This window comes from Silene latifolia, chromosome 9 (assembly GCF_048544455.1).
Source record: "Silene latifolia isolate original U9 population chromosome 9, ASM4854445v1, whole genome shotgun sequence".
In the NCBI taxonomy this organism is placed as follows: Eukaryota; Viridiplantae; Streptophyta; class Magnoliopsida; order Caryophyllales; family Caryophyllaceae; genus Silene; species Silene latifolia.
This window is the reverse complement of record NC_133534.1, coordinates 4,687,656-4,711,466: the sequence shown is the minus strand read 5'-3', so window position 1 is coordinate 4,711,466 and position 23,811 is coordinate 4,687,656. Positions and strand designations below refer to the sequence as shown.

General features: G+C 40.8%; 3 protein-coding genes across 3 annotated transcripts in view; all 3 read left to right on the top strand.

The window, feature by feature from the left end:
- The window catches only part of LOC141598812 (uncharacterized), a 16,972-nt gene extending 5,272 nt beyond the window's left edge, over nt 1-11,700 (top strand). The window contains exon 2 of the mRNA XM_074418602.1: nt 11,334-11,700. The gene's annotated coding sequence lies outside the window, so the exon portion shown is untranslated. The remainder of the gene's footprint in view (nt 1-11,333) is intronic.
- LOC141598811 (uncharacterized) overlaps nt 1-23,811 on the top strand; it is a 56,636-nt gene that overhangs the window by 28,604 nt on the left and 4,221 nt on the right. The gene's annotated exons all lie outside the window — the stretch shown is intronic.
- Nucleotides 2,721-23,811, top strand: LOC141598810 (uncharacterized). Its single transcript, XM_074418599.1, has 3 exons — nt 2,721-2,827; nt 3,217-4,383; nt 22,556-23,811. The coding sequence occupies exon 2, from the start codon at nt 3,256-3,258 to the stop codon at nt 4,378-4,380; it is 1,125 nt and encodes a 374-aa protein (XP_074274700.1). The 5' UTR covers nt 2,721-2,827; nt 3,217-3,255; the 3' UTR covers nt 4,381-4,383; nt 22,556-23,811.

Sequence of the window (23,811 nt, the reverse complement as noted above, 5' to 3'; positions counted from 1 at the left end):
AAGTTGTTAATTTCAATCCTTAAAAACAAATTGGGAAGAAGAAAAAGTGTGGGAGTAATAAATCTAAGGGTATTTTGGTCAAATTTATATGGTGAAGTCCTTAAAGCCACCTAACAATAATTGAGGTCCTTAAAACAACATTTGTTGATAATTGGGGTCCTTGTTGTGGAGTTTACTACCTTAAGTTTGGTAAGTAAAGTTATAGGTGAAATAGCTATAACTTTACTTTCCCAATATTTCTTCTTAAGATATCGTTATTAGATGAAGACATAAACTAGCTAATCTTCCTGGAGATCTTCAGAATAGCATCTTCTCTTTATCTTGATCATAAGCTCTTCATCTTGAGCTTGTTAAAGACTTGATCGAGCCTTTTGCTTGAGTGATCATCATACTTGAAACTAGTTACAGTTGCTATGATGCTTTAAGAATCTTCAATGTTATAGCTCAAGCTGCTATAACATTACGTGAACAATGTTTCACAAATCTTCAATGTTATAGCTAAAGATGCTATAACATTACTTGCTAAAACTTGTAACCTAAGCCAATCTAACAAAGACTAAACAAACGATTACGAGCAAGAGTAAATACGAAGCACACACTTGTCATTATCAAAACTTTATCATATTACTATATGGTCCAACAGCTGCCATGATGATGTTTAAAGTTCTTCCTTGCTTGGCATTTTGCTTGTATCAAAAGGGGACCATTTGATGTCGCTTTCGAATGGAATCTTTGCAATTTGTTCTCATCTTTTCACCTTGGGAACCGGCTATTTTGGCTCAAAATCTCGGTTGCCACATTCGTTTCAATAAGTCACACTCATTATGTATGTACATAATTGTAGGAAGATTCTAGATTAGTCCATTCGTTTCCTATTGCATAACTCTCCTATGTAATCATGTATATATACCCATTTGAGCTAATAATAAAGATACAACATTCTACTATCTCTCACTCTTCTTCTCCACAAATATTAACAATACGATAAAAATAACAAAACTAAAATAGATAAACCCGTGAATTTCACGGATCACAAACCTAGTTTCTAACTATATAGAAACTTACTGTCTATTTTATTTAGTAAAACCCCTGATATGATTGAATTTTTTTGGCTAAATAAGGTTATTTATCAAATTAATTGGACTTTTGAGGTTGATTTCAAACTATTTGGGCGAATGGGTCCACGACCACATCATCGATTTATTTATTTTTCTCAATTTTTGGGTGAAGTCGCTCAGCTCCCTAGTTGTTTGTATGACTATACCGCTTTTCAGTTTCCAACAACTACTATAAGCTTTAGAAAAAGAGAAGACAAGAAATCGTCGTAAAACTCCAAGACTCAACATAAGACTCTACCTCTACCTGAGTTTTGACCTCACTTTGAAAAGAAGACATCCAATGAAAGAAAGTCATGTGTTATATTATTTTTGTTCTTTTTTTTTCTTAAACCGCACATTTTCTCAAGTGAAAAAGTAGGGGTCTGAGGTGGGTCTAACTGATAATGTATAAAGTCTGAGATAAGTCTGAATAATAAAGAAATAATAAAAGTTTAGTGGAAACTGATATTGCAGAGTCTTGAGATTTTGGAGAGTCTTACCAATAATCATATCTAAGGGTAAGATTATTGGTAGTTTTGAGATAAGACTCACACTCAAGACTCTCAGTAATGTACCATGGATATTAAGAAAGTCTTAAGTTAGTCTTGACCCCACTTTTAAAGGTAACTATCCAATAAGTTGCTCCTATGTGTGATACAATTTTTTGTCCTTTTTTTTAAACCCAAAAATGTAGAGTATGAGTTGAGTCTCACTGATAATGTTACAAGTCTGAGGTGGGTGTGAGATGAGTTTGAGTAATAAAGAAATAATAAAAGTTAATGGGCCAATGTGGAAAAGTGTTAAGACCTATGTTACTCCGACACTTCACCTAGCTGCCGTGTCGCGTATCCGACACCTACTTGTCCGATACCGACACGACACTTTGACATTTCATTATAGACCAAAAAAATTGAAAAATTCACACAAAATAGCCGTATCCAACACTCGACACGTGTCCGACACGACACCCGTGTCGGAGAGTCAGGGTAACACAGGTTAAGACTAAGGAGTTGTTTGGTTGATCAGGGAACTTAATTTTCCTATGAACCTACAATTCATGGGAATTAAGTTCCCTCATCCAATTCGGGTGAATTTCGGAAAAGTGTTTGGTTGCTCATGTAGGAATTAAATTCCACAGGAACTTCCAATGACCAAGGGGAAAGTAGGTAAGCAACTTCCCACATCATGTAGGCATTGGAAGTTCCTCGAAAGTTCTAATTCCTACATTTTCCAAAAATTATGATAACCAAACAACCCATGTTTTTCAAAATCATGGGATTTTCCAATGCCTATGTTTTCTAAGTGGCAACCAAACAACCCCTAAGGAGAGTCTTGCTGATAATCATACCCTAAGTCTCTAACGATCCAAAACTGGACCGGAATCGGAATCGTCAAAAATCTCGGACCAGAACCGGACCGGATTAAAAAAATTCTGGACCGTGACCGGACCTGAAAAATTCCGGTCCAAGACCAGACTAGAATTAATTTTATATACCCATTTTTTTAAATTCCGGTCCATAAATCCGCACCGATTGGACCGGATTATGTAGGCCAGTGTATTTTTAACTAATATTTTAAGAATAAAATAAAATAATAATAATTCCCATCCAAGAACGGACCGGATCCGTTGTGGCCCTTGTGGGATTACAATCTTTGTCGCTACCCTAAATTACAATCAGAAACTTTTATCCATCCTTAGATTCCTTAGATTTCTCGCCGCGATTACAATTGTAAGTTATTTTACATTTCAATTATCATCTTTTCAATTTATTTGATAGATCCGAATTAATTGGATAATGATTTAGACTTTGTATCATTTATTCAATGACAAACCCTAATTCCAGTTTTAATTTTCTGGTTTTATATTTTTCCTTGGTTTTATAGTTTTTTAATTGGATTTCTATGTGTTACTCGTATTATATATTCGCCCCATTTATATAAGTTGGTTCGTAATGGTATCTGTATTTTGTGTTACCCCAACTTTCCCGACACGGGTGGCGTGTCTTACACGTGTCGAGGTGTCATAGGTGTCCGACTATATTAATAGGAGTATTTGCTTTGAGAGGTGCTGCAGATTTCACAAGTGTTTGATTAGGCTATCTCGAATGTCTGTGTGCAGGGAGACTTCTCGGATATTAAAGATAAGCGAGGTGAAAGAATGGAAGGACTGATGAAACAGAAAAGTGTTGGTAGCTCCTGTAGAGTTGAAAAGCCTGAAAGAGTGAAGGAAAAGATACTAGTACACTCACTAGGAAGTGAACAATACCATCCATTACCTGAATACTATCAATTAAGTCGGTTAGAACAACAGAGACCCTGTAGTCGTACAGAATTTCACTTGGTAGATCTAAAGACCAATGAAATACAACTTAATTGTGCACCGTCACTGCTCCAATATGCTGTACCGAGTTCTATGGTGGCTGTGGATGATTTCATCTATGTCTTTGGCGGTACACGTCATATATCTGAATCTGAATCTGAAAAGTTGAAATTATTCCAACCCTTGTACCACAAGAAAGTCTTCTTTGGCGGTTCTTGTCTTCAGTTGAGTTTTGATCAATCTAACACGGGGGAGTGGTACCCAGCTCCAGTTCCAGCCGAGAATCTCATTTACCCTTCATGCGCTACCCTTTTTGACAAGATATACGTTTTTGGACGTGAATACCTTGCACCTGAGGTTCTTGATCCTGCTGTTGGCCAGTGGAAACGACTATTTCCACCTTCTCACCTTGTTGGCTGTAAAATATCTCCTTATGCGCTCCCAGACCCTTCAGGCGGTCGCGTTCTTATGCGCTTGTCAGATGGTCAGCTTCCATCGCCTACCATTTATGCTTTCATACCTAAAGACAATTCTAGTGGTGGAGATTGGAAACCCATCACCGTTGATGCCCAAGGTTGGACACATGTTGCTGCTGTTGTTGATAACGTTATATACTTTCATAGCCATAAATTTCCTTCTGTTCTTCGTGCTTTTGATTTAGCAAGTGGAGCATGGTTGAAAGTCTACTGGGAAAAAAGTTTTGACGATGGTCTTGATATGAATCAGATAACAATGTATTTTGATGCTATGTTCTCTTTGGGCAACAAGATTTTGTGCTTGGCTGTTTGGACACCAATATATGACCCTTCTTCGCCTCTTCCCGAGACCGCTGATCCGTGCGAAATTGTCTTTCGCAAGTTCAGAGTTGAGCAAAGTGATGCAACCGTAAAACTAGTTCCCCTACCTACCCTCTCATTCAAGCTTCCAGCCACTTGCAAAGTGTATAGGTTTCTCCCTGTTTAACAGGTATTCATATGCATCTATCCTTCACTCATTCATATAATTGCTCTATTTTGTCCTCTCGTCTTTCTTTTAGAATCCCCACTAAACTAAAAGAATAAGAAAACTCAATTTTTTCCCGCCTAAATGCATTCTCCTATAAATGGGCCTATTTTTTTTTGTTATCTTACTTCACTACAATTCAAAACATTAGTGGGCCAACGAAAAATTCAATGTGTTTTGTAAGTATAATTTTTCCTGTAAAACAAGAAACTCGGTGGCCCCCAAACATTGATATTTTATATTAATATTATCTTAATTAATAATAATAGAATTTCCATAACTATTTGCGTAATCTTTGCCACAAATAAAATATTCAGTATCCTATATTTCTATACACAAAAAAGTTCTAACTCCAAACACTATAGTGTTTCTATAAAGTATAATATAGATTATAGAGTATAATTAATACAAATAAAATCTCCAAAATTTTATGATGTATAAATAATTTTGATGTATAAATTAATTTTTCCATTTTAAATAACGTATAAAAACTAGGTAGCATCCCGCGCGTTGCGCGGCCGGTTTGTATATGTTAGTTTTTTTTTATAAGATAATTAATTGTAGTTGTTATTATCTTATATGTAATACAATTCTAAATTATTCAATTTTAAGGATAATGTTAAAATAACTATATGTAAATAATAATTGAAATGTATTTCTATAATATAAAAGTACCAAAAATTGGAGACTTTCCTCCATACACACTAAAAAATGCGACATAGGCCATAATTTTTATGGTAACTAAAAAGAACTAACTACACTTGAAGTAATTGAAACACTACATTTAACTATTAAAAGAAAAGCTTATAGAATTCCCCATCAAAAATCATTATCGGTAGTAATTTTCGTATTTAGTTATTGAAACCTTCGATGTTTTTAATCGATCATTATGATTGATTCTTGAATCTTATCACCTCTTCCATGCCGATTTTTTTCATATCTTTAGAACTACACAAAAATAAAAAATATAATGTCAGAATAAGTTTTTTGTAAACATCTACAAAGAATATTATGTTGACAATTGTTATTAAAAGAATGAATTATTTCAATTATCAACTTACGTGCATAATAACATGGTGGCATCACGAATGGAATTTTCCGCTACCTTATTAGCGATTTCATATTGCATATCGTTTGGTAGCTTTGAAAACATACAAAAAATCTTAATCCTTTGTTGAATCGCCTCCTCCATGCAAAGATTCCTCATTTCGTTAGAACTAAATAAACACAAGATATTTCACATTAGATTTATTCATTTGTCTACCAACAACACAAAGTATGCAAAGATTTATTAAGGTCAGAACAATGATACATACTACGTTTATTTGAAAGGGTTGTTTAATGAGAATACTCTATACTATCGCTGGTCTTCTCAAATTACTACAAACTACAATTTAACTCGTATTATACTCAACTATGACACCCATTATCTTTTAATAGAATTGCATTTTTTTAACCTGAAGTAGCGGGTTAAGTTTATAAGTTATAACAGTTCCACTTTTGCTCTCTTCTAATTTTTATTCATCTTCATCCTTCACACGGCAACTTTTCTTCTCATTCCTCTCTTCTTAAATTTTCCACCATTTCCATCTTCATTAACTAATTACCGTCTTATTGTCTTAAGTCAATAGTTAATCAATAATATCAAATACGATATCACTTTAATCAATAATGAAATCTAGGTTTCATATCTCACAAATCTCATACCATGTAATTAGTAACCCTCATTTTCCCCATCTCAAACCCAATACCCAGTAACCGGCATTAACACCTCCGACCAACTACCATGTCGCTCTGCACGATCAGTCCACCTTCCGTCAACCCTAGCCTCTAACCCCCCTCATCTTGGCCGATCTACCCCTAATTTCAACAACCAGAATCAAGCCCACCAATAACGGCAACCACCCTGCCACCCTTCAGCTTCTCCTTAATTAAATCGTGACTATGGTGGGTTCATCGGCGGAACTTCCAGATCTAACTGCTTCAGTTCATCACCGCAACAAATGGTTCAAGGTGAAGGTTGGCAGTAGGGGATGTCGCGGTTGAGGCTTATGCTAATGGTGGTGGTTAGATTTATAGTGTATGGTTGTCAATTATGTTAGATTAGTGGTGTCGAAGGTATTGTTGACCCTTATATGGTTTTGTATCAAAGTTTCCAAATAATTACCTTAAGATTTTGTATTGATCATGATTCATGATATGTGAGATTGTGAGAACATTGTGCCATTGTTGATTCTTGCCTGCTGTTTTTGGTATTTGATTTTTTATTTTTATTTTTAAATTTACAGAAGGGAGTTTGATATTTGTAGTTGCTAATTGTTAGTATAATAATGAGGTGATATAGAAGGCGATATATGGCTGTTAATGGTGAAGAAGGTGATACTATGAGAGTTTTGTTCGACATTGGTGGAGGTATGCGGGTTCGATATTGGTGGAGGTATGCGGGTTCGATAAGATCAGAGATCTGGAATACTTGATCGCAGGAAAATCGATTGAGATTGTGAGGATGAATTGGGTGGTGAGTTGTGATTTGGGTTTATAAATTTATATGAATGTAAAAACATTAGATACAGTGCATCTTTGTATATTTAAATGTAGATTGTTCAATGAATATTTACTTATGTATATAGAGTATGTTACTATGTACATAACGTAAAAGGAATTTGAGGTGTGAACAAACTTTTTTTTGGGTAAATTATTTTTTGGGATATTCTACATGGTACCCCTTAACTTTTTGACTTTCTACATGGTACCCCTACACTTTTTAAAACATACATGGTACGTCTAATTGTTGTCATTATCACTAAGTGCGCCCCTAAACTTTATTTTCCGTCAATTAAACTCAATTTTAGGCATTAAGTGATGACTTGGACGTGTAACCAAGTTTTTTATTTATTATCCCATGACACATGGACTCTATTAGGCTCAATATCCATCTCGATCCTAATATTTATTGATATATATGGGCTAAAAATTTTTGACGAAAAATTTATTGATCCCACGCCAAATTATCACGTCCAAAGATGGATATTTGAGCCTAATAGAGTTCATATGTCATGGGATGATAAATGACAAGCTTGGTTACGTGTCCAAGTAATCACGTAACGCCTAAAACTGAGTTTAATTGACGGAAAATAAAGTTTAGGGGTACACTTAATCATAATTTCAACAATTAGGGGTACCATGTATGTTTTAAAAAGTGTAGGGGTACCATGTAGAAAGTCAAAAAATTGAGGGGTATCATGTAGAATATCCCTTATTTTTTTATAGAAATACAATTATGTGGGGTAGGTTTGACTTGGTGTGTAAACACTTTTTTGGTAAAGCATGAAATTTAATGATCAGATTAATTTTTGCGATTATGGTAAATTTCGAAAAAAATAATATTTATTGCTATTACGTATTTAACAGACTTCTCTAATATAGTGCTTTATCATATAGTGCATACAGTACAATATTTAAGTCAAATCATATTGCATCATTGGGACTATATCGTTCATTTAGTTTAGTGCAAATAAATGCTTTTATTTATTAGTGACAAAATAGTATTTTTTTTTCTTTTTCTCTAGGACACGTGTCAATCCACAATCATCCTAACCCAGTTTTATATATATATATAAGATAAGATTACCTATGATGTATAAATAAATTTTGACATTGAAACTGAGTTTGATTAAAGCTAAATAAAAAACTAAGTGATTATATAAATAAAACGTGTCAACTTCGCTCTTTTTAATCTTTCCATCTTATACAACTATACAAGCTAACATGTTTTAATGTCCAATATAAAAATGTGATATTATTATTGTTATTTTGTGTTTTTTTATATATTCTTTTCATAAAAAAATCTAGGATGTTATCATTATTTTTAATAATAAAAATAGGTTCATACAAAAATAACTTAATATAAGATTCCTTTGAATAATAAACTTTTTTTTTATAATATTACTCTAACATTATAATCAGTACATCACAACATATTATTATAACTACAACTCATTTATGTGAAAATTAAAGCTCAATTAATATAATCCTTACAAATGCCGTGCTTTAGCACGGGATCTCAACTAGTTTATAATAACTCAAGTACTCATCTTTAAAATTTAGGGTTATTTCATATGAATAATCCAACCTATACCTATTCTTCTTATATTAATCCAACTTATGTTTTAACTAGAGCTGGCAAAAGCTGACCCGACCCGAGGAACCCGACCCGACCCGCCCGAAACCCGACCCGATACAACCCGAAAATTGGGTGAACCGAAACCGAACCGACCCGAACCGAACCGAACCGATAACCGATAACAGCCTTATTTTCTCCAACCCGAACCCGACCTGAACCGACCCGACCCGACCCGTGACCCGATATTTTCTCAACCCGATAGGTGACCCGATAATGAACTAGCTTAATAATGGTTTAAATAACACCAAATTGACATTTATCTTAATTATTTTCACTTAAAATTACAATTAATACACCTACCTATTATTTAAACATAAAATTACCATCTAAAACGAAATATATAAGATAAAAATATATGCTGATAACCTGACCCGACACTGACCCGCTAATGACCCGACCCGACTTGTCACATGTTGATGACCCGACCCGAAGACGACCCGACATGAACCGAACCGACCTGAACCCGTCCCTGACCCGACATAACCCGAACCCGATATGACCCGACCCGCTTTAACCCGACCCGTAACCGACCCGAGTGACCCGATTGCCACCTCTAGTTTTAACCCATATTAATCTAACGTATACACTCATTTATCTTTCATTAAACTCGGACTAATTATTACCTATTACAACCTGTAAAGTTTCAGGTCATAAATTTATGTTTTTGTTCTTCTACTGACTCATTCATCTTCTACCTTCAACTTTCCCAAATTAAAACATTTTCCAGAAAATCATATTCCTAGAAACCCTAACATCCTCCATCTTACTGCTCACGACCACCGCATCATCGTTTCCGTGTTGTACTCAATGATTTTCAACATAGACCAGATTTTTGGATGTTTATTTTCTTAATCTTAACAACAATTCCAGCCTACTAATCGTTGTCTTTTTCGCCATCCTCGCTATTGTCGCCGTGATGCCGTCGCTCAGTCCCCTTCATCCTCACCCGCCGCCTCTCTATCATCCTCCGTAACTAAATCACCCACCGCCGCTACAACTACTCCCACTGTTGCCGTCACTCCTACCGCTGTTGAGGGGTCCGCCCTCGTCGCTGATGAACTCACTCCCTCTATCACCCCTACTGCCATACCTGAAATGGTATCGTTTCATTGAACAAAGTTGCAGTTGCCGGTGGTCTTTCATCGATTTTGCTTTGCTTTCTCCTTTCATGTTCTTGATTCACATCTCTTTTCTTCTAAAATTTTGTGATATAAAGGATGATGGATAGAGAAATTTGTTGAAGTGGCAGAAACTACAATATTTTTAGATCATAAATTGATTGGAAACTTAAAGATCCAGTGAAAGAGATTAGCAAAGGAAGATGAAAGAAGATGAAGAAAGAGCAATGAGAGAATGAAGCTTGAAAAGGATGAAGTCTGTGTAATTGTTGATTTAATGATTTTTTTATTTTTTTTTAAGTGTGACCTGACAAAGAAGTAGTCGGTTACCCAGTGTATTGTGAGAAAAATGAGTGTATAAGTCAGATTAATATGAGTTAAAACGTAAGTTGGATTAATACGAGAAGGAGAGGTATAGGTTGGATTAGTCACATGAAATAACCCTAAAATTTATGGCACCCTCAAAAATTAATGCTAACAAAAGAATAATAAGAAAAAAGAAAACTTGTTCGATGGATGTGAATCATGTGATTATTGATATGGCTACGTGCGATCCTAGAGCCATCATGATTTTTATCATGATGATGGAGAGAAAATTCTATGATTTTTATCATGAGTGCGTGGGTCGAATATTGAAACGGGTAGTTACACTCACAAAACAAATAGGGGGGACAAGGTGGGGACAACCCCATGTGCCTCCCACTCACACCTATTTGGGCATTTTGTCTCACAAAATGGTATCCGTCTACACTTTAAGACGGATAGTGTGCGTCTTAAGTAAGAATTTGTGTTTGCGGAAAGGCTAAAGTCATTGGCATAATGTTGGTTATAATCAATCATATATGAGTTCTATATAGATACAAAAAATTCTTGGGTACATCGGGTGTACAAGATTATTGTACACCCTAACCAATGATAAACCTTTAATCATATTCCACAAAGATTTTGCTTCATTATTTATGGGTAATTCTAATGATTTTATTGGTTAGGGTGTACGATGACGTGGTACACCCGGTGTACCCAAGAATCTTTCATATAGATACACTTGACTTTTCAGTAGGGATGAGCAAAACCGTGTACCCGATACGGTTTTGAAAACCGTATCGGGTATACGGTTTTAAAAAGTGCAAAAATCACTATACGGATCCGATACGGTTTAACCGTATATACGCTTTTCGGGTACCCGGAAAAACCGTGTATACGGAATCCGTATATACGGATACGGTTTGGTGACAAATGCCCAATTAAACATTGTAATTATTCAAGAGGTAGTAATTACCTCTAATATTACCACCTCTTATAAAGGGCTGATTTTTGTTTATTGAGATAAGTTAGTAAAAAAAACTCGTAAAAAATATTAAAAGAGTGGAGTTGAAAGAGGAACTTTGCATTTTTAAAATTTTTTTATACAGAAAAACTTCAAACCGTGTCAGAAACCGTATATACGGTTTCATTTTTGCCCGACCCGGATACGGTACGGTTTTCATAAAACCGTATCGTATATACGTTTTTCGTATCGTATATACGGAAATCCGTATAACTCAAACCGTATACCGTATTGTATCCGTGTTATAAAACCGTATCGTATATTTTTGCTCACCCCTACTTTTCAGGATCCGATGAGAGGAGGCAGCGATCAGATGTTTGAAGATTTAGTTTCCATAATTTCATGCTGGGGATGAGGAAGCGCTTGCCAAGGACGCAATTGCCCCGCCTAGAAAATGTTTGGTGCCTGAAATCATGTTAAAGTTGGCTCACGCTGTCAGCCCCTTCTATTTCGTCTGGTATTCCAAGGGTCTTCATCAGTTAACCGAAAAAGAACATGGCATTCTTCAGGAATTCCAGTGTACTCGCTGCTCGTAGAAGATGGAGTAACATTCTTTTGATGCTGTTATTGGCATTTCTCAATTGTAAATGCATTTGTGTATTCCAGCCTGCGTTGGTCAATTATTGCACAACATTATTACGGAGTATTTTTTTTTTTTTTTTTTTTTTTTGGTGCGCTATAACACTATTATTTCTAATTTTACAGAAACTTACTGTGTATTTTTTTTTAGAAAAACCCATGATATGATTGAATTTTTTTGGCTAAATAAGGTTATTTATCAAATTCATTGGACTTTCGAGGTTGATTTCAAACTATTTGGGCGAATGGGTCCACGACCACATCATCGATTTATTTATTTTTCTCAGTTTTTGGGTGAAGTCGTTGAGCTCCCTAGTTGTTTTTATGACTATCCCGCTTTCCAACAACTACTATAAGCTTTAGAAAAAAAGAAGACAAGAAATCGTCTAAGACTTCAAGACTCAACTTAAGACTTTCCCCAATTCTTATTTCAGACCAAGGTATCCGTCTTATTAATAAGACGGATACCATATTCTCTCACAAAATACCCATTTAGGGTGAGTGGAGAAGCACATGGGGGGTCCCACCTTTGTCCCCTCTACCCATTTCCTCTCACACAACGACCCGTCTTAAAATCCGACCCGTTTTAAGCAAGACTTACTCTAAGACTTTACATGAGTCTTGACCTTTTCTTTTTTTTTTCTTAAACCCTACATTTTCTCAACTAAAGTGAAAAAAAGTGAAAAAGTAGGGTTTGAGGTAGGTCTAACGGTAATGTATAAAGTTTGAGGTAAGTCTGAAAAATAAAGAAATAATAAAAAGTTAGTGAAAACTCATATTGCAAAGTCTTGAGATTTTGGAAAGTCTTACCAATAATCATATCTAAGGTAAGATTATTGATAGTTTTGAGATAAGACTCACACTCAAGACTCTACCATGGGTATTAAGAAAGTCTTAAGTTGAGTTTTGACCACACTTTTAAAGGTAACTATCCAATGAGTTGCTCATATGCGTTATACAATACTCCCTCCATTCAACTCCACTTTACATGTATTCATTTTTCGTTCATTTAACTCCACTTTACATGTTTCCCTTTTAGGTCAAAAAAATGACCATTCTATCCTTATTTACATTTCATATTTACAAAAAGAGTTTTTTTGTCAGAAACTACCTTTTATTTAGGGTCATTTGTGAACAACTACCTTTCATTTTATTTTTGGCTTTCAACTACCTTTCATTTCTTCATTTTGCGAAATACTACCAAAAATCCATTTCCGGCGAAAAAAAGTCACTTTCCGGCATTGACTTGCTCTTTTCTCCCTTTTTCAGACATATTACCCATATTTCTGCCTTTGTTCACCCAACAAAATCCGAAAAAGCTCCTCTCCATGCCCAACACCTTATAAAAATTTGTTCAGAGCAATACCAACGCATCAACGATCTCAATCTCCGTCGTCACTTTTACTACCACTTTCACCTTCACCCTTACATTTCAACAACCTTATAGACTACTCATGATTCATCAACCTACTGTCCATCTAAGTCATATTAAAGTACCTTCTTTCTCTCTTCATGGTAAGATGGTGGGTATATGAAAACTAATGAGATACTAGCACACAAGTGATCCTAAGAGTGAATCCATGATTATTTTTGAATAATTAACACTAGGAGTTAATTTTGCCAACAAGGCCATAATAGATCATTTTTGTTGAAGAATTATTTACCATGTTAAGTGATGGGGCATATTCTGCACCCGCTGACCGAGTCAACATATTGAGCAAGGTCAAAGATATCCACAGCAAGTCAACGACTTGGACAGCCTAACCAACGCAGCATGTCGGCCTGTCACTTGTGTCTCGGCCAGACAACTAGCCAACCGAGGCACATATCCGCGTACTCATATCCAAGACCCCTCGGTCGGCCTGCCATGGGTCCATCGGCCGAGGGTAGAACGGTCTTTCCACCTGCTAGCCAGTTGGCCACTTGGCCACTACGTGACAAAAGGTGAAAGTCTATAAATACTCTTCAACCCTCAGTGAGGAAAGGATCCCAAATGGATAACCTAAATACCCTATAATCTGGTAATATCTTCCTTATCTCTCTACAAAATATACCTCGCCAAGTAACAACAACTTATCTCTTTAAGTTTACTGACTTGAGCGTCGGAGTGAGTTCGCTCGGTCCAAAGCCGAGCCCTCAGTTTGTTCATTGTTTCAGGAGACCGAAAGGAGTATCCAATCAAAGACATCATTCTACAAGCCACGAGTGGTAACAATACTTGCTTCGGAATTACACCCGGAACAATTGACGCCGTCTGTGGGGAAAGATACTAGAAGCTAGTCACATTCATTCCCAAACAAAAAACAACACAAAACAAAAACCCACCCAAAGAGCTAAGAAGATGTCGAAACAACCAGAGAAGGTGCTGGTGGAAAATGAATTCTACCAAGACGACACATTCCACAACTCAGAAATCGGGCAGTCCCCCACCGGCCGTATCACTGATACGACGAACGGGATGCCAAAGGAACAAGATACACCGCTGCCCGCCGACCAGGTCACCATCATGGGACATGTGGTTGATGCGAAAAAATCGAAGCTACTCCTGGACCTAATTGGTAGTACGCCGACTCACACTGTCACACCGACAAGAGCGGCGGAACCCGTCCAGGAGACCAGGGCCCAAAATGTGACTCCGAGGAACTTGAACGGAGCACTAGGGAAAGCTGACCCAGTCAAGACGCCGGGGGAGCCCAGAGTGCTAGTGGTAGACCTGAGTCCTTCCCGCACTCGCGGGAGGACGGCGTCGCCGCAGCACCGACGAGGCATGCCCCAGAGGAGTGAAAGAAGCCCGACTCACCAGAGTCGGAGAAGAAGCCCGACTCACCAGAGTCGGAGAAGAAGCCCTTCCCGCCACGGGGAGAGGAGCCGGACTAGGGATGCAAGGAGCCGATCGCCGCGTGTCGTTCGACACGTGGTCAGACAGCCCCTCAGTGCCTATGTCCTTGAAACCGCTGTGCCAACCAAGCTGAAGTTGCCGGCACTCACATACAAAGGGGATAGCGACCCCACCGACCATGCCGAGGCTTTTGAGTCGTACATGTCGGTGTGGGAACAGCCCGATGAGGTCTGGTGCCGAGTCTTCCCAACGACTTTGCATGGGATGGCTCAAAGTTGGTACAAGGGACTGCCCGACGGCTCGGTATACTGTTACGCCGACCTAAGGGACGCCTTTTTAGCCCAGTACTCTTGAAATAAGAGGAGGGCCGTGGAGACATCGGATCTCCTAACTATCAGACAGGAGGGGGGAGAGTCTCTACGAAGCTATGTGAAGAGGTTCGACGCCAAGGTTCAGCAGATTCGAGAGATTAATCCCGAGCTGGCGGCCTTCGCGCTGATGAAAGGCCTCCCAAGGGGAGACTTAAAAAACGAGCTCATCAAGTGCGGCGGCCTGAACTTAGACTCCGCTAGGAAGATGGCCGACCAAGCCATCAAGGTGGAAGATTATCACAAGACCTGGGTAGGCCACAGCGAGGCTGGGCACTCAGAGAAGAAGAGCCACCGGGAGGACAACCCGGATGAAGGACGCCGTGACAGTAATAGGTCACGGTCCGATGAAGAACGCCGTGACAATAATAGGTCACGGTCTGACAAATCCGCCAGGAAACAGAACTCGGTTAAGACCGGGGGGAGCTCGGGACCGTACTACCAAAAACGGTACCATGACCACACCCCCCTGGTCGTATCAGCGGCCGAGGTCTTCGCCCTAAGCAAAAATGAAGGGCAGAAGTGGGCAAGACCCCCCAGGACGAAGGCGGAAGGCGATACCAGCCAATTTTGTGATTACCACGGCCAGCCCGGCCATAAGACCGACGACTGTCGGCACCTGAAGAACGCCATCGAGGAGCTAATCCGAAAGGGAAGCCTCAGCAAGTATGTAGCAGGAGACCCAGGACAAAGCTCCGACGGGACGGATAGAAAATCCGTTTTTCAACGGATAGGAGTAATCCAGTAACACCCATCCGGCCCCTGACTCCAATGAACGTCTCGGACCGGGGGGGGGAGCACGATAGACATGGAGGGTGACATTGGAACACGGAGCCTCTAAGGAAATACTTTGTACGGCGGTGGAGGTGTCCAAAACCATTGTGGGCACCCCAACGCATGGCTATTCCTTATAAAAATGATCCAAGTTCTCCATCGAAATACTCGTCCCCTCCATAGTCATGCCAGAATAGACGCCGCAAATTAAGCCGGGCAGTCAAAACAGACATGTTCACAACGGTGGTTGGGATAGCAAATCTGATCGCCTCGGCTAAAACCGTGCGCGGAAGAGGAAGCGACCAACACACCAACATGCACAAAACCGCGCAGTCCATCCTTATTAAGGAAAGACGACTTGCCAACAGCAAGTTGTTACTCGCCACAACGACCAGCTTGCTTAGGAACGTATAAGCACTGTTGAGACGCGAATCGGACGCCTCGGCAAGACCGAGAGTGAAAGAGGAAGCGGTCAACACGTCTGGCTCCCGAACACCTCGGCCGTTACTCCGAAGAATGACGGGGACACAACGACTGATACGTAACATGTTCACAACGGTGGTTGGGATAGCAAATCTGACTGCCTCGGCTAAGACCGTGCGCGTAGGAAGAAGCGACCAACATGCCAACATGTTTAAAAAAAAAAAAAAAAAAAGACGTTAAGTACAGTTGAGATACGCATTCTAGCCGCCTCGGCCAAGCCGAGGGTAAAAGCAAAAAGAAGAAGAGCGCTCAACTATTAACGCACGAAGACAACTCAGACAAAAATGAGAAAAAGACCTCGGCCAAGCCGGAGGCAAAATAAACAAACTCTTGTTAGAATGTTCACAGGTAATACAAGAAAGAAGTCGACGGCCGTCCCCATAGGGGTAAGCCAAAACACAACCTACCAAAGTTTTACAAAAAAAACAAGGAAAAGAAAAGCAAAAGGTTATAGACATGTCATTTGAAGCGCCAAAAGATGGCAGGGAGGAAAGGCTTAATAATTGGCCCTCGAACAGCTGAAGCTATCCGAGATGCCGGGTGAACCTGGTGACGACCGCCCGTCTCCCTATGCCTGTTGCTGCTGCTGCTCGCCATCGGCGACGTTAGCAGCATCATCGTTGGTAGGCGACCTAGAAGCTGTTTTTGCAGCTTCAGCCTCAGCAGCCTCAGCTGCCCTCACTCTCTTAGCTTCCTCATGGGCCGCCTTCGCCTTCTCAGCAAGGGCCGCCTTCTCCGCGGCCTCCTCTTCCTCCTTCTTCATCCTCGCCTCCTCAGCAGCCTTCACCTCCGCGGCCTTCTCCTTAGCTTCGACCTTATCATCCAACAGCTCGTCAAATTTTTGCCACGGAAAGGAGCCATCAGGAAAGAGCTCCCCTATCACCTCCCTGGCGGCCTCTTCGGCCAGGTCCCGGTACTGGGCGCACATCTTAGGAAGGACAACGCTTTGGAGCGTCTCAATGTCCTCCTCCCTCTGGGCAATGATGGCCTCCTTATTCCGAACCACCTTCGCCTGGGCATGGAACATGGATTTCCATTCATCCCTCCTTTTGGCGTTGAAGTCGGCAACAGCCTGGAGCCGGTCACGCTCCTCCAGAAACTTAGCGTCCGCAGCCTCGACCTTGGCTCTCTCGGCAAGTACTGCCTTCTCGGCGTCCTCCCTGAGTTTTCGCTCAGCTAGGACCGCCTTTTCAGCCTCAGCCTTGGCTACCACAGCTTCCTTCTTCGCAGCAACGACCTCGAGCCTAAGCCGTTCAAGCTGTGGGGCAACCTCAGCCACGGCCCTTTCTTGCTCAACAATAAGAGCACCGGCCACCTCAGCCCACTTCGACAGCATCCTGGTCAAACTCAGGCCCTCCGACTTAATCTGGGCGGGGGTAGGCTTCGGGAAGGAGACGGCGGTGGTATCTTTGCCGCCTACCTGCGCAGCTCGTTTCTCGACGCGCCGTTCAACGGTGTGTCCGGTAGACGGCGGCGGAGGATCTACAAAAAATTCAATCAAGGCATCTGTGTCAACATATGTGGACATGCCAGTGAGACTGTCATCAGGAACGCCTAAAGAATCGGCTAAGTCCGAGCCACAAGTTAGATCCGTACCAGTCTTGGCCTTCTTGGCCGGAGGATCCTTTTCTTTGCCGACCTCGGCATCAGCAGCAACGGCGGCAGTAGCCCCTTTTCTCTTGCGTAGGAGAGGAGACTCCTCTGCCACAGTGACATCATCCTCGGCGGTGATGTCGACGACCTCCACAGTATCCTTTTGGACTAAAGGGAGTGGAGGTGGAACTGATGTCGACGCCGTCGCCCCCGAAGACTTTGTTTTTCGCGTTCGGCGCGGTATGTTGCCAGCAACCTTCGCCTGGGCCGCCGTCGTATTTAGGCCCTTCAGCTCCTGGTCCATAAGGTCGTTTGGCGCCGGTCTGCGATCATTTTTATCGGCCTTTGGATGCTTCTGAAGAACGTTCTTGTCTTTGTCAAGCCCCATCCTCGAAAGAAATTCCTCAGACAGATCTGGGCCAAAACGATCTGCAAAAGAAACAAAGCAAGAGTTAAGTAAAAGAAATAAATCAAAGTACAAAAGACAGAAACATTAAAAGCAGAGATAGGCCTCACACCGACCCCACTCACCCTGTGCTAGGGCCGGTATGAGGCCGACGTGGCAGAGCGGCTCGTCTTGAAGAATGATCTGAGTCGGGGGCATCCACCCCTTCGGCAACCCACCATTCTCAGCCTCAAAAAGCTTCATCGCCCGCTTCTCGTCCGCACTAAGAGGGACCATGCTGGCGTCCATCTTAAGCTTACCCCGGGAAACCCACTTATCATGCTCCCCCTTACTCTCGCACTGCAAGTTGACTTCGTGCTGGAAGGACCGGGGCAGCGGATAGTCATCCGGCACCTCGACGTATAGCCACCAGGCCTTCCAGTCCTTGCAGGAAGAAAGCTTATCAACAGAGACGTAACCCGCCTCCGTCTGCACGCTATACCATCCCCTGCCACCGGCGACGTTCAGTCGAAGGTGATGAAGCCGACGGAATAGATTCACCGTCGGGATCTCCCCCTTGAACTGGCATAGCCATACAAAACCAATGATCGTCCTAACGGCCAACGGATGCAGCTGTGCCACAGCGACGTTCATGACTTTGATAATGTTAGCAACGTATACATTGAGAGGAAACCGGAGCCCATACTCCAGGTGTCTCATGTACACACCGATGCAGCCCGGAGGAGGGCAACAGATCCGCCCGACCCTCCTCAGGAATAACAATTTTGTACCCCTCACCGAAGAAAAAATGGCCCTCGAAAAAAGTTTCCCCAGAACAACTGGCAAACTTGTGGGTCCAAACACGGTCAGGGCCGATCTTACAGGCCTCGCCGTGATCCATGACGTACTGCCTCCCCTCATTAGAAAGAGGGCTTTCAACATCATCACCGTCATCATCCTCATCCTCCCAGTCCTCCAAAGCTTTTGGATCGACTTCGGGAGAAGGAGACCTAGGGCCCCCAGACCTTATCAGGATGGCGTCTAGTATCTCCTCCTCATCAAGACGCGACGGGGAACCCCCCGGCGCACGGTTACTAGGTTCGGCATCAGCAGAAGACATGGTAGCAACAATTAACCAAATAAGAGTATGAGAAAAATTTGTTTGTTTACCTTGAAGAAAAGCACTAGCCGAAGCAACGACTCTGAAGATTAGAAGAGAAAGAAGCCCTTGAAAGTTTAGAGAGAAGAAAATTTTAGAGAAAATGAAATTGGTGGCCAATTTCAGGGACTAACTGCCCTATTTATAGGGGAAAGCCCATGAAGGAGGACCAATCAGGGCACGACCCATGAAACGTCGACCAATCGGCGAAAAGACACGTGTCAGACATGCAACCACGGAATGTCAATCGTTGCAACAGTTGAACGTCAATCAACGCAACAGTGACCAAGCGTCTTCAACACGCCCCTTCATATCTCTTTGCCTATTCATCTTCCTCAACAAATTCCTAAGTATACTTCTCCGCCGGCCACATGATCAACCAAGCTAGGTAGCACCGGCCGGGGGCAATCAAAAACAACCGGCACTCTCAACCCTGGTCTCGGCCAGCGTCACTTTCTTTTCCACATCGGATGCCCTTTACACATCCATGTGGAGGGGGATATGGTACGGCCATAACATGACCAAGCCGAGGTAGAAGAAGCCGGGGCAGAAAAATTTTATTTGCGCAGAATATACGCTCAACACACATCGGAGCCCATACCACGGCATAGACTACGCTGGGGGCAAATTGATGGGGCATATTCTGCACCCGTTGACCGAGTCAACATATTGAGCAAGGTCAAAGATATCCACAGCAAGTCAACGACTTGGACAGCCTAACCAGCGCAGCCTGTCGGCCTGTCACTTGTGTCTCGGCCAGACAACTAGCCAGCCGGGGCACATATCCGCGTACTCATATCCAAGACCCCTCGGTCGGCCTGCCATGGGTCCATCGGCCGAGGGTAGAGCGGTCTTTCCACCTGCTAGCCAGTTGGCCACTTGGCCACTACGTGACAAAAGGTGAAAGTCTATAAATACTCCTCAACCTTCATTGAGGAAAGGATCCCAAATGGATAACCTAAATACCCTATAATCTGGTAATATCTTCCTTATCTCTCTACAAAATATACCTCGCCAAGTAACAACAACTTATCTCTTTAAGTTTACTGACTTGAGCGTCGGAGTGAGTTCGCTCGGTCCAAAGCCGAGCACTCAGTTTGTTCATTGTTTCAGGAGACCGAAAGGAGGATCCAATCAAAGACGTCATTCTACAAGCCACGAGTGGTAACAATACTTGCTTCGGAATTACACCCGGAACATTAAGATTAATATCAATGATGATTTTGTTTCGGTGATTAGAACTTTGATTCTGGTAAGAGATAGACAAATTGAGGCGATTAATGTTGGGTTTAATCAATCTTTATCATCGATTATTGGGGTTATGAAGTAAAAAGTTAGATTCAACATAAAATGGTAAGTCAACGCCGGAAAGTCAACTTCTTTTCGCCGGAAGTGGATTTTTGAAAGTCTTTCGCAAAATGAAGCAATGAAAGGTAGTTGAAAGCCAAAAATAAAATGAAAGGTAGTTGTTCACAAATGATCCTAAATAAAAGGTAGTTTCTGACAAAAAACGCTTACAAAAAATGTCATTCATACACCACACTAATCCACCATAAAACTCCACCTTTATATATTTTTAACATTTTTAACCCCACCATTCTATTTCCCTATGTATTTTTTATAATTTTTTTAATCCGCCCCTTAATAGCTGTGCAAAAAGCATACATGCGAAGTGGAGTTGAACGGAGGGAGTATAAGTTTGAGTTGGTCTGAGATGATTTGAGTATTAAAGAAATACTCCCTCCGTCCCGGTCATTTGTTGTCCTTTTCTATTTTAGGGTGTCTCAGTCATTTGTTGTCCTTTCTATTTTAAGAATGAATTTGATGAGTAATTTGATCATTCACATCCAACTTATTCCACTTGTCATTTAGTAATTGGGCCCCTCCCCCTTTCCTTGGTCTTTGTGCCAAAATCAAAGGACAACAAATGACCGGGACAGAGGGAGTAGGGCTGTAAATGAACTGATCCTGCTCGACAAGCCCTCAGGATCGGCTCGGTCAAAGCTCGACTTGAGATCGGTCAAACCGAGCTCGATTTCGGGCTCGAACCAAGCTGAGCCCAAACCGAGCCGAGCTCGAGCAGACTAAGGCTCGGCTCGAGAGCTCGTTTGAGCTCGTTATTTTTAAAATTAATGTTTTTCAATATATTTACTTAAATTGTATCAATTTTAAAATAAATAAACATAAATATTAGTTTATAAGATAAAATTACATAATAATTGTTATTATAAGCTAACAAAAATATAATATTTTCGTTTGAATTTGAATTTTTAAATCAAAAATTACGTTATAGTTAAAATAATGCTCGAAAAAATGGTACGCAAACAAAGCTCGGGCTCGGGTTTGGGCTCGTAAAATATTGTATGAGCCGATCCCGAACCTTGATTTCGAGAGCTCGGGTTCGGGCTCGAACTCGATTTTTACAATATGAGCCGAGCTCGATCATAGGTAAGCTCGAGCTCGGCTCGGCTACACCCCTAGGAGGGAGTAATAAAAGTTAATAGAAAGTCAATGTGGAAAAGTGTTAACACTAAGGAGAATATTGCTGATAATCTTACCCTAAGTCTCTAAGGGCTTTGTTTTTTTTTTTTTTTTTTGGTGCTTAGTCTCTAAGGGCTTTGTGAGTTTGCATTTTAAGTCATTTTCCATATGCATGCTGGGCACTGGTCTAAAACCAGACCGAAATCAAAATCGTCAAAAATCTCAGACTGAAACCGGACCGAATTAAAAAAATTAGGAACCGTGACCGGACCTGAAAAATTCCGGTCCAAGAACGTACCGGATCCGTTGTGGGATTACAATCAATCAACTCTCGTTCATTCATTCATTCAAACTTTTATCCATCCTTAGATTCCTTTGATTTCTCGCCGCGATTACAATTGTAAGTTATTTTACATTTCAATTACCATATTTTCAATTTATTTGCTAGATCCGAATTTGTTGGATAATGATTTAGTCTTTGTATCATTTATTCAATGACAAACCCTAATTCCAGTTTTAATTTTCTGGTTTTATATTTTTCCTTGATTTTATAGTTTTTTAATTGGATTTCTATGTGTTACTCGTATTATATACTCGCCCCATTTACATAAATTGGTTCGTAATGGTATCTGTATTTTGTGTTACCCCAACTTTCCGACACGGGTGGCGTGTCTTACACGTGTAGAATACGGCTATTTTGGATGAATTTTTCAATTTTTTGTCTAAAGTGAAGTGGGTCGAGGTGTCATAGGTGTCCGACTATATTAATAGGAGTATTTTCTTTGGGAGGTGCTGCAGATTTCTTAAGTGTTTGATTAGGCTATCCGAATTGCATGTGCGTGTGCAGGGAGACTTCTCGGATATTAAAGATATAAGCGAGGTGAAAGAATGGAAGGAGTGAAGGAAAAGATACTAGTACACTCACTAGGAAGTGAAAAATACGATCTATTACCTGAATACTATCAATTAACTCAGTTAGAACAACATAGACCCGGTAGTCGTACAGAATTTCACTTGGTAGATCTAAAGACCAATGAAATACATCTGCATTACACACCTTCACTGCTCCGATATGCTGCACCGAGTTCTATGGTGGCTGTGGATGATTTCATCTATGTCTTTGGCGGTACACGTCATATATCTGAATCTGAATCTGAAAATTTGAAATTATTCCAACCCTTGTACCACAAGAAAGTCTTCTTTGGCGGTTCTTGTCTTCAGTTGAGTTTTGATCAATCTAACACGGGGGAGTGGTACCCAGCTCCAGTTCCAGCCGAGAATCTCATTTACCCTTCATGCGCTACCCTTTTTGACAAGATATACGTTTTTGGACGTGAATACCTTGCACCTGAGGTTCTTGATCCTGCTGTTGGCCAGTGGAAACGACTATTTCCACCTTCTCACCTTGTTGGCTGTAAAATATCTCCTTATGCGCTCCCAGACCCTTCAGGCGGTCGCGTTCTTATGCGCTTGTCAGATGGTCAGCTTCCATCGCCTACCATTTATGCTTTCATACCTAAAGACAATTCTAGTGGTGGAGATTGGAAACCCATCACCGTTGATGCCCAAGGTTGGACACATGTTGCTGCTGTTGTTGATAACGTTATATACTTTCATAGCCATAAATTTCCTTCTGTTCTTCGTGCTTTTGATTTAGCAAGTGGAGCATGGTTGAAAGTCTACTGGGAAAAAAGTTTTGACGATGGTCTTGATATGAATCAGATAACAATGTATTTTGATGCTATGTTCTCTTTGGGCAACAAGATTTTGTGCTTGGCTGTTTGGACACCAATATATGACCCTTCGCAACTTCCCGAGGCTGATCCGTGCGAAATTGTCTTTCGCAAGTTCAGAGTTGAGCAAAGTGATGCAACCGTAAAACTAGTTCCCCTACCTACCCTCTCATTCAAGATTCCAGCCACTTGCAAAGTGTATAAGTTTCTCCCTGTTTAACAGGTATTCATATGCATCTATCCTTCACTCATTCATATAATTGCTCTATTTTGTCCTCTCATCTTTCTTTTAGAATTTATAATAACTCAAGTACTCATCTTTAAAATTTATGGCACCCTCAAAAATTAATGCTAAATCCAATTCATTCTA